General features: G+C 33.6%; 1 protein-coding gene across 1 annotated transcript; it reads right to left on the bottom strand.

Annotated features, from left to right (window-relative positions):
• Window positions 1-930: 930 nt before the first annotated feature.
• LOC101209313 (DEAD-box ATP-dependent RNA helicase 53, mitochondrial) lies at window positions 931-6,845 on the bottom strand. Its single transcript, XM_004149484.3, has 8 exons — window positions 6,268-6,845; window positions 5,751-5,878; window positions 5,213-5,624; window positions 4,724-4,822; window positions 4,342-4,566; window positions 3,869-4,030; window positions 1,632-2,135; window positions 931-1,371 (listed from the first exon to the last, which is right to left on the bottom strand). Exons 1-7 carry the CDS (start codon window positions 6,667-6,669, stop codon window positions 1,641-1,643), a joined length of 1,923 nt encoding a protein of 640 aa, XP_004149532.2. The 5' UTR covers window positions 6,670-6,845; the 3' UTR covers window positions 931-1,371; window positions 1,632-1,640.
• Between the last annotated feature and the right edge of the window lie 3,800 nt (window positions 6,846-10,645).

The following is a 10,645-nucleotide window of genomic DNA, read 5'->3' as shown; positions in this document are numbered from 1 at the left end:
ATTTTAAAGTTTTAGCTTACATCCATACGCTATGATTGGAAGAAAATTACTATAAACTTCCAGCCTATAATGATATCAAGTTATGGTAACAATTTTACTTGGTCATTACACATTTGACTCTCTTTCCAACTTCTTGAACTGTTTGGGACTATTATTGCACTGAGATTCTAGTAATCCTTTCAAATATAGTCACAAATTTTATACAAACTTCATACCTTAGTAATCTTTTAAATATTCAAATGAATTTTTTAAATGGATAATAACCAACCTTGAAAATTTTTAATAATACAAGAGGTTTGACATAAGAGCTGAAATTCTTTTTAAAACCTAAATGTTAGAGAATCTGAAACAATCACTAGTTGGAAATTTTTTAATTTTTTAACATTAAGATCAATCTTGCCAAGTCGCAGACAATTTCATAGAGTTGGTGTAGATTTAAATTCAATAATCAAATAATGAAGTTCTTCGTTATTAAACAGTAAACCTGCTAAAAAATATTCATATAAATAGAGCAAATAGAACAAAATGTCATTCTCTCTTATAATTGTTCAAAATAGTAAAACAATTCGAAAATATTTACATGTCATTAACTATCGGTATCCATTAATCATTAATAGTAACTTGTCGGAATCTAAAACATTTAATTCATTAAGCGATATTGACCCAATAATAATATCATTCAAAACATATAAAGTATATTAATAAAATCTCATCGTTTACCGTTTTTATGTTTGGAGTAATAGGGGAGCAAAATCTGAAATTACATTTGTCATTTCAATGCCAATTATTTAAAATATATGAACTATATTTCTAGGTAGACAACTGAAGGGAAGGTTACTCCATTTCTGTATATACAACTCTACATCCGCACATTTAACTCTAAACCTTAATGTTTCTGTCACAATCTTCTTTTTTTCTTGTTCTCCACAATGAAAATAATTCACCTTACAAATTTTACCCATTCATCAAAGGTCCATTCATCTTATTGCTGTCTTTTACAAACCTTACTTTACTACCCCAATACTAAAATAATAATACATATCAGAATCTCAAGTGCATTAAAAATAATAGAAAGTATAACACTATGATAGATATATCTAAAACGATTTATATACGAGACCATATAACAAAGACTAAGATGATCCCTAACATATCAGAGGTTAATTTTCCATCAAAGTGAAATTGGACATTGGTATGAAACAAAAACATTTTAAAAAGCTAAAAAGAAAATATAAGAAATGTGGCATTTGTTGCGCATGTTCATGGCCCTACCTCTCAAAATCCCTGATCTTGCTTAAGGGGTAAAAAAATTTGTCTGTGAATCCAGGGCAATTATTTCCCCGTGGTGCTGTTGCGTGCACAAAAGCAGATCTGCATATCAAAACAGATTCCATTACAATCCTAAGATTCTATTATTGATAGACAATGATAGATTGATAGAATTTGAAGTTTATCCGTATTTATAATATTTAGCCCCTATAAGTTGCCAAGTCTACAAGAAAATCTAAACTCAACTTTTGAAACAGAACCCTTGTCTCCTTAACAACATGCTCATCGCCCTTTTTGAGTTCTATAAAAACTGGAAACTAGCGGCTACAAATTTCAAATTTCTAGTAAAGAATGTTGCTCACCATTTTAGCTTAAAATTTCCTTCTTCCAGTGCCTTGTTTGGCATCCAAATTGTCACCAAAACCCCCAAAACCACCTGATCTATTTGAACTGCCAAAATCACCAAACCCACCAGAACGTCCAGAACCACTCGAACCAAAATCTCCAAACCCACCAGAACGTCCAGAACCACTCGAACCAAAATTCCCAAAACCACCTGATCGATTTGAACTACCAGAATCACCAAACCGACCAGCAGACTGTCCAAAATCAGGACGACCAAAACCTCCCGAACTGTTTGAGTTGCGACTACCAAATGAACCGAAGCTCCCAGAGCTAGGTCCACTATTTCTACCTATTGAACGACCAAAACTGGAACTTTCATAACCTCCTGAACGACCGAAAGATCCTCCTCGGTTGCCAAAACGACCTGAATTATTCATTTGACGATCTCCAAACCCTCCTCCAAAAGAGCCTCCACTGAACATATCCACATGTGCACCAGCTTCAACAGTAATTCTTGGAAGCTGATAATCAACAAAGCGAACAGAGTCAACTTTATATAGTAATAATATATTCAAACATGGAGTAATATTTTGTTCCCAACTCCTGAGATGGGTGGCTACTAGAGTACTCAACTATGCAGATTATAGGACCGATATTCTATCCTACCTCCCCTGTTGTGCATCTTTCATTTTCAGGACAAATGCCTCTAAACCTTCAGAAGTTGTTTAAAAAAAGAAAACAAACTTGTCCATTCTCACTGGATTCATATGCATGAGCTGATGATTTAGATTTTTCAGCAAACCCAAATGCGCATGGAAATCTATCATTCAGTAAAGCATTATAGTTGTGTTACAGTGTTGCTTATTAACATGTAAGATTTCTTTAGTACAATAAATGAGATGAGAATTTGAACTACCGACCTCAAAAAGAGTACATATCAGCTCAACATACACTTATCATGTGAGATCAAATCATCTCAATTCTGTTCGTTCTTTTGTCTTTTTAAACCTGTTCGCTCTTAGTCTCTTGTACTTTGAGAAGTCTTGTTATTAACATTAACAAAGAGGCTTGTTTACTTTTAAAAAAATTAAAACAAATCATCTTAATTTTAATGTTTTTTTACTTGTGAGTGTTCAGACCAGCTTATGTGCAGCTTGGACTAATCTCACCGGACATCTCGAGTGACCCTACAATATTTTAGTGTTGAGAAAACTTCTAGAAGATCTATTCCTAGGTAGATGGCCACCATAGATTGAACCCATGACATCTCACTTTTAGTGTTAAAATTCAGGGATAAGACTTAGCAAATATATGACAGGCTTGGTTCTTTTACATATGAAATAATCTTGAAACATCAATTCTTGACTTCTAAAAAATGCACGAACCAATCTCCAGGGCTCGGAAAGCATGGGCACATAAATTTTGGTGGAGTGTCAGTGTCTAACACGTGTCTCACATGGACACACTAAAAAATCTGTTTCTTTTTTATAATTATTTATTTAATATGGGACACGTGATGACACTCATAAGACACGCCAGGGAAGGGACACCCAGAAAAAATCAAAACCTTTTAAATGAACCAAGGGTGTTGAAGATGGTGGTTGGCAAAAGAATGAAGACAGCGGTGGAGAGAGCGTTGACATCGACGGCAAAGGTAAAGCAGAGGGAGAAGGGCAGAATCGCGGAGGAAGAAGTTGGGTGTGAGTGTACAAGGTGGGTATGCATGAAGAGGGTGGCTGAGAAGAGAATAGTACGTAGGGTTAGGGTTTTTATTTCTAATTGGGCTTTTGGGCCTTATTTCATATGGCCATGAGTTTCATTCCCAATGATTTTTTTTATTTTGATTTCTTTTAAATGCTCTTCACTCTTTATTAAGTTTTTTAAGAAAAACAAACATAATTTTAAACAATTAATTATTAAAACAAACTAGTAATTTAAATATATATAAACGTAATTTTTTTAAAAAAAATAATGAATCCCCAACGTGCCATGTCCTACATTTTTCAGAAATTGGCATATCCTGTCATGTCTCGCTTGCTTCCCAAGTCCTGGGAATCCAGGCATCTATGTGGAGGCTGTAACTGGAGCCAGAAATTTACTGGGAGTAAAAGCAGAATAGATATGTTTTTAACCTTTCTACTTACCCTCAAATCAGATATTAATATTTCTTTTCTCATGAGTAAAAAATAAGTTCCAGTTATGTATTTAGCAGAACCCTAAGTTGCAAAATATTGACGCAAAGAAAGACTCTAACCTCATTGAATCTGCATCCCACTTCACGCTCAATCATTCTTATAGCCCTTGTCTGGTCCTGTGAATAAATAAGAATAACACTACCCTTCTTACCAGCACGACCGGTACGGCCCGATCTATGGACAAATATTTCTGTGTTGTTCGGTAGCTCAAAATGTATTACCTAAAGAAAAAAATTGAAGTCAGAAAGAATCCTTACAACCATAATGCAAACAAAACATGACAGGATATGCAGACAAAACATGCCCTCAACCTAGAAACCACTTCCTCCCAAACTCCTAACAGCAGAAGATGAAGAGATATGACAGGTTATGATCCTACGATTACACTGCTCTAGTCTATTTGCAAAGTTGAAGTAGGGTCCATGAGATTGAGAGGGAAGTATTAAATAATCACCATGCACCGGGAAACTAACTACATAATAGAAAACAAGGTAATGCTAAGGAAGAAATATTGATAAAGATAATCACTTACAAGATCAACATTAGGTATATCAAGACCCCTTGCTGCAACATCCGTTGCAACTAGAACGTTGAAGCGTCCATCTCTAAAACCAGAAAGAGTTCTTTCCCTCTGACTCTGTGAAATATCTCCATGTAAAGCTTCGCATCTAAGGTTCCTTCCCATGGCGTAGGCTAATCTATCAGCATCACGTTTAGTTTGAGTGAAAATAATGCACTTCCCTCCTTTCCCATGTTCCTAAAAAGCAGATAATAAATGGCAACAACATAATGAAAGAAATAGTCAACAACATGAAATAACAGGCCCGGATAATCGAGGAATATATATAAATAAATTTTAAAAAAACGAAGACTAAAAAAAAAGTATCAAACAAATAGAAGTTCTGGGTCCATACTGTTATCAGAGGTCCAATTATTGATGCTTTTCCATATGTTTCTGAAACAACTGAAAATAAGCTAATTCCATCTGCCAATTTCTGATCAGAATCTCCAACCTGAAATATTGTAAGTTTTGTCAAATTACCATCCATCAATTAAACAGTGATGGCCTTTTCCATATTTTTTCTGTTTTTGCATTTCCTTTAGTTAAAGTTATCCGCTCAAAACCATGTGTATAAATGAAACAAATGCCTTCGGAGATAAATCATGACATCCATAATGCAATAAATAAATTATTGGCATTGACATCGACCCATACAACAGGAACAAAGAACATTGTAGTTTTCCTTTTTCTAAAGAGAAGTTTTTCTCTTTTTTTTTTTTTGCTTCCTCAGGTCTTGCTCCTAGCGTGAGAGCAAAGCGAAATTTTTTTGATAAGAAAAGCAAAAAATGAAATAATTAAATTTCAAAAAGCAGAAAATATATTAAATAGCCAACATACTCACAAGATCAATGGTTAATGGATTGTTTAGATAATTTCGGGATAGCTTTAAGATCCAAGACGGCATTGTTGCAGAGAACATCATACTCTGACGTTTCTGAGGCAACCTCTCCAAGATCTTCTCTACATCCTCTTGAAAGCCTACTTGAAGCATCTGGTCGGCTTCATCAAGAACAACAAACTGGACTTCCGATAAATTTAGAGAACCTCTATTGAGAAGATCAATCAAACGACCAGGTGTGCCCACAGCAATATCAACACCATAGTCAAGCTGCCTCATTTGTTGTGAAATCGGTGCACCCCCATAAACACAGATCGTGTCCAGGCTAGGAGCAGCCTCTTGAAATTCCTTTTCAACCTGCCGAGCAAGTTCCCTTGTTGGAGCTAGAACCAGGGCTAGCGGGTTCCTTCCTCTTCTGCATAATTACTAACGAATTACGGTTTTAAAAATTAACAAAAAACAATTCCAGCCCTTTCCAGATGAAAAATTCAGTAGAAACTAGAACGAGCTGGAAGAAAATAAAAAAGATTAAAACACAAACCCATTCTTCGCATTGAACTGAATGAGTTTGTCCAAGATAGGAATTCCAAAAGCAAGAGTTTTTCCTGTTCCAGTTCTAGCACGACCAATCATATCGCGCCCTTGCATTGCTGGTTCTAGCACGGCCCTCTGAAAAAGATTGAGAAAACAGCACAATTTCAGCACAAATGTAAATGAAAAACGAGCTACCAAACGTAATCTAGGTCAAAGTATGTCAAGTGCATTGTTCGACTGAGGAATACGAGCGATATGCATATCCCAATATACAGGTATAACGTACACAGCCAAAATGTGTCGAAGTAAGGAACGTGGCCTCTAGCTATCATAACAAGTGAACTTATCGCAATAACTCAACATCCAATCTAAGGTTAGTAAAAATGGACTAAAAGGAAAAAAGTAGTTGTCCGAAGAAGTGATCAAACTCGTTAAAATTTCTTCTCCACTACACTGTCATTGTGTTTGATCCCACCAGCAGCAGAAACTATAAAAACATATGTAAGAAATGAGAAACACAGTACCTGAATCGGGAAAAGCTTCGTTATACCCTTTCTCGCCAAAGCAGAGACAATCTCTGGCGCAATCCCAAGCTTTCCAATCTCGAGTCCCTCATCACCACTTTTACTACTGCTAGCGCAATCATAATCCTCCACCGCAAACTCCGCTTTAGAAACCAACGACGCCTTGAAATTCAACGGCCCAGAAGCCGCATGAAATCCCTTCGATTGAAAACCAAAACCCAAAGACTTCTCCGTCACCCCAATGGTGGAGAAATGTTGAAAATCAGCAGCAGGTACAACGCCGCCATTAACAACCACAGGAGACGATAAGAAGTTCGCGATTGGGGCAAACAAAGTGGAATTGATTCTACCTCCGGAAGCCGCTAAAGCAGAAGATCTCCGTAGAAGAATTGCACTCATCATCTTCCTTGTGAAGGAATCAAGTAACAGAACTGCTCGAAGAGAATTTGTGAAAGAAATGGAGAAGTTTTTTATGGCCGATGGGCTTTGGCTAGGGTTTAAGAGAATCCGAAGAGCGAAGGGGTTTTGGGACGTTCGGACTCTCAAGGAGGTGGAGGCTTCACGAATTAGGGCAACAACCGACCTCTATATATTTTGCTGTCACAACTCGTTTATAAAATACAAAATCAAAATAAATCAATTTACTAATAACATATATTTAGGGTATTAAATTTCAGACTAAAGGGTCATATTGCAATACTTATATGTTTTTTATGTTTTTATGCTCTTAATATGAATATGAATAGGTTATTATATATATTATTAATAATACATGTTTACCGTTGTGTTTAGTGATCATGATCACATGTCAACTTATTAATCATTCAACACTCATGTCATATGTCATTTAAATATAGACTTTTAGTAGCCATACTTGCCACTTTTTTTATAAATGGAGGGATTTGGTAAATTTGCAAAAACAGGTCAACAATAGATGATTTTTCGTGATTTTCTTAATTCTTTAGTTTATTTATTTATTATATTTTACATTACTTGTGCTCATTTTTGCAACATTGATGAATATTTTCATTGTATCGTAATTAAAAGTTCGTGAATAATAAAATAAATTGTAATGAAATTGTCCATTACAATAAAATCAAAGTTGTAATAAATAAATTTAAAAAAAAAAGACGAAATTGAAAGGAAAAAGTTTGTCACTTTTATATATAAATATAGTATAGATATAAATACTTTAAATATAAATAACTTGAAAAAAATCTAAAAATTATTAGCAAAACTAATTTATTAACTAATTTTATAAGCTAATAATTACGTTACTCGATAAACCTACAAAAAAAATTCAAAAGTAAAAAAAATTTATTGCGTAATGGATTTTGTCTTTTAGTGATTTTGTTATCTGATGTGTAAATAGATTTTTAATTTTTTCTATTTTAGAAAAAACTCGAAAAACACACACATGATTAGCTTATCAAATCTACTCATTTATTATATTGTACTGGTTTTGTCGATATAAAAGCAATTAGCTCGTGGACAAAATTTATTTCCTTATCTATCGTGGAAACTCTTCACTAAATTAGTTTATCCTTTTGTAAAAGCTATCTAGTTAAAAATTAGTTATAACAAGTTATTTTAGCTCCTTCTTGAACTAGAGTTTTAGGAAATATAAAATACCTTGTATCATTTGAAACTAGACACATAATTAAATAATATCTTGCTCCCAAAAGTACAATAAATATAGGTATATTTGCTTAACAACTTAAACATCCCGTGTGTTCTTCTTCTCCTTCTTCCTCTCTTCATCTTCATCATCTCACCATCTTCTACAAATAAAACCATTAAAAGAAACATAGAAAAGAAAGTAAAGAAGAAGATGCTTTGGAGGTTTCTTAATTCTTCTCTAATCAACACAATCACACGTAAAGTGAAAAGAAATGGAAATGAAAAGGTAGTAGAGAGAGAACCTAGCAGTTTCAAAAGTGGGTATGTAACATTAAAAATAAACATTTCAATAACTTGTATGTGTAATATATGATCTTGATTTTTTTTTCTAATATAAATAATGTATGATTATATCACCACCCTTTTAATAAATAATACCAAAAAAAAGGATAATATATGACACGTCACCTAAGTTAAATAATAAATAAGATTACATTTAATTATATAAATTTAGTCCTTTATTTATGGTGACTAAACATATATTTGAATATTATCTCAGGTTCGATTCTCGCTCCCATGTATTGTTTAAAAAAGTTTTAAGTATACAAATGAAGATGCACTGTGATTGAATTTATTTTAATTTTGTAATTTTAAAATTGCATGATTGTAAACTTGTTGAAATTTATGTCCTAATACTTGTAATTTGTAATCATATTCTATTCAATAAAGTCGTTATCGATACTATAATCTTAAAACCAATAAACTAAGGTCTCAAGACTATTTGAGTACACTTGAATTTTATGTAGAGACATAAATGTGGATCAAGTTCAAGTGTATAGCCTAAATAGTCTATAATATACGAATACGGTTGGACACCTTATTCTGGGGACAATATGGATATAGTCCGCTTTATAGTTAGTACAAACAGTGTGGTCCTGAATTGTTCACGTACAGACATGGAAGTGGGGGTGTCATATGTAAAGAGTTTACATAAGACTAGAACGGTGAAATAGTCGCTTTTAGGCTATAACACCGTTGACTTTAATAAAATCGACTATTTCGTTTATAGATATTCAGTGCAACTTAATCTTAATCTTAAGCTAACTATGAACTTTTGTTCACATGGTATTATCCTTAGATTTGCATAGATGAGAGCAGCTCAATGATGCTGGCCCAATAATCATCTCATTTCAGGGGTAAGATCGGGTGGATAGCTAGGGACATAAGGTCCAAGAAGGAATTCATTCCTACTCGTGTAAGGGATAATAGATAAGTTTTTCCTTTAAGGACTGAATCCAAGTCTTGAACAAGGGGTCCCATCATCTCATTGGCTCGAGAAGAATTTAGTTTATAGGTTGGACCTTAAACCAATTGTTCAATAGTGGATCAGGGACTTAAGGAGCAAGATGTAGTCTTGGGGGTAAAACGGTACTTTGATCCAACCGAGGTTACGAACAACCTGTGAAATATTAACTTACTTATCATGGTTATATCACATGGACACAAATATATCTATAATGAGAATAGTGCAACTACAGAACTTTAGTGGAACGACTTGTTAGTTAACGAAGATTGATTAACTTTATCTAAAAGAGTTTAACCAGTTAATCTCGGATCATTGGAGCCCATGATCTATAGGTCCATTAAGTTCCCCCGCTAACTTACAAGGAAACAACTTAGAACATTACGATGGAATAATTCGAATTGTTCGAATTAGGTAAAAAGAGAGAAACTGACAAATATATTTGATATAGTCGTCGATTATAAGCTTAAGATAGAGCTTCATGTTTAAATGTGATTTAAATATTAAAAATATGAATATGGATTCATATTCAGAAGCTAGGAATTGATGGAAATTGTCAAAGTTTTGAAAATTCAAACTTTGACCGATTTTTTATTCAAATGTGATTTGAATTTCGGAGAAATGAATGCGGAGTCATGCTCGAGAGATCAAAATTAGTCAAGATGAATAAAATGGTAAAAAAATCAAAATATTAACTTTGGACTTGAAAAAATTAAACTTTGAATTTGATTTAAATATTAAATTACCATATTATCCTTAGACTAATTTAAATAATAACACTTGTTAAGATTTGACAAGTTTATCGTTTGCATGTGATATATGTAAGTGGCTTATTGCTTGCAAGACACCTACTCCACTAAGAATGTCAAGTGAAGAGATAGGGAAGCTCTTGTTTGTAGTTTTCTTGTAAAGAGTTTTTTGAAAATGTGAAAGGACTCTTGAATTTTAAAAATGAAGAGAATTATTTTTGTAAGCGAGAAATTACAAAATAAACCCATAACTCATTTTTTTTACTCTCAACAAAAAGATCTACAAGTTAGATTCCACCTAAAAAGTACGATATCTCTCTATTTCCTCCACCATTTTGAGTTCCACAACACGGTTCCAAGTCCGGAGAATAGCGAGTTAACACTACTGATAGTCCCGACTTCGAGTTCATGAGGAGATTGCGAAGAGTTCGTGAGAAGATTACAAAAAAAGAAAAGCATCAAATGTGAGTTTTTCTTTTAACCTTATCTTTGTTTCAATTATGGTTATCACTTTAGTTGCAATTAGAGTAAATTATGATTCTTATTAAGTTGTGTATGTCTACTGTTTCCATCAAAACTCACTTTATAGAAAAAGTCAATATAAACATAACTCAGTTGATGTAAATAATGTAGTATTGATTGATTAGGTCATAAGTCCAAATATGTGAATATTGTCGAGCTAAAAAATGATGTTAAAAATAACACA

Source organism: Cucumis sativus, chromosome 4, assembly GCF_000004075.3.
Source record: "Cucumis sativus cultivar 9930 chromosome 4, Cucumber_9930_V3, whole genome shotgun sequence".
Taxonomy (NCBI): Eukaryota; Viridiplantae; Streptophyta; class Magnoliopsida; order Cucurbitales; family Cucurbitaceae; genus Cucumis; species Cucumis sativus.
Note: the sequence above shows the minus strand (reverse complement) of the source record. Positions and strands in the feature narration are given on the sequence as shown.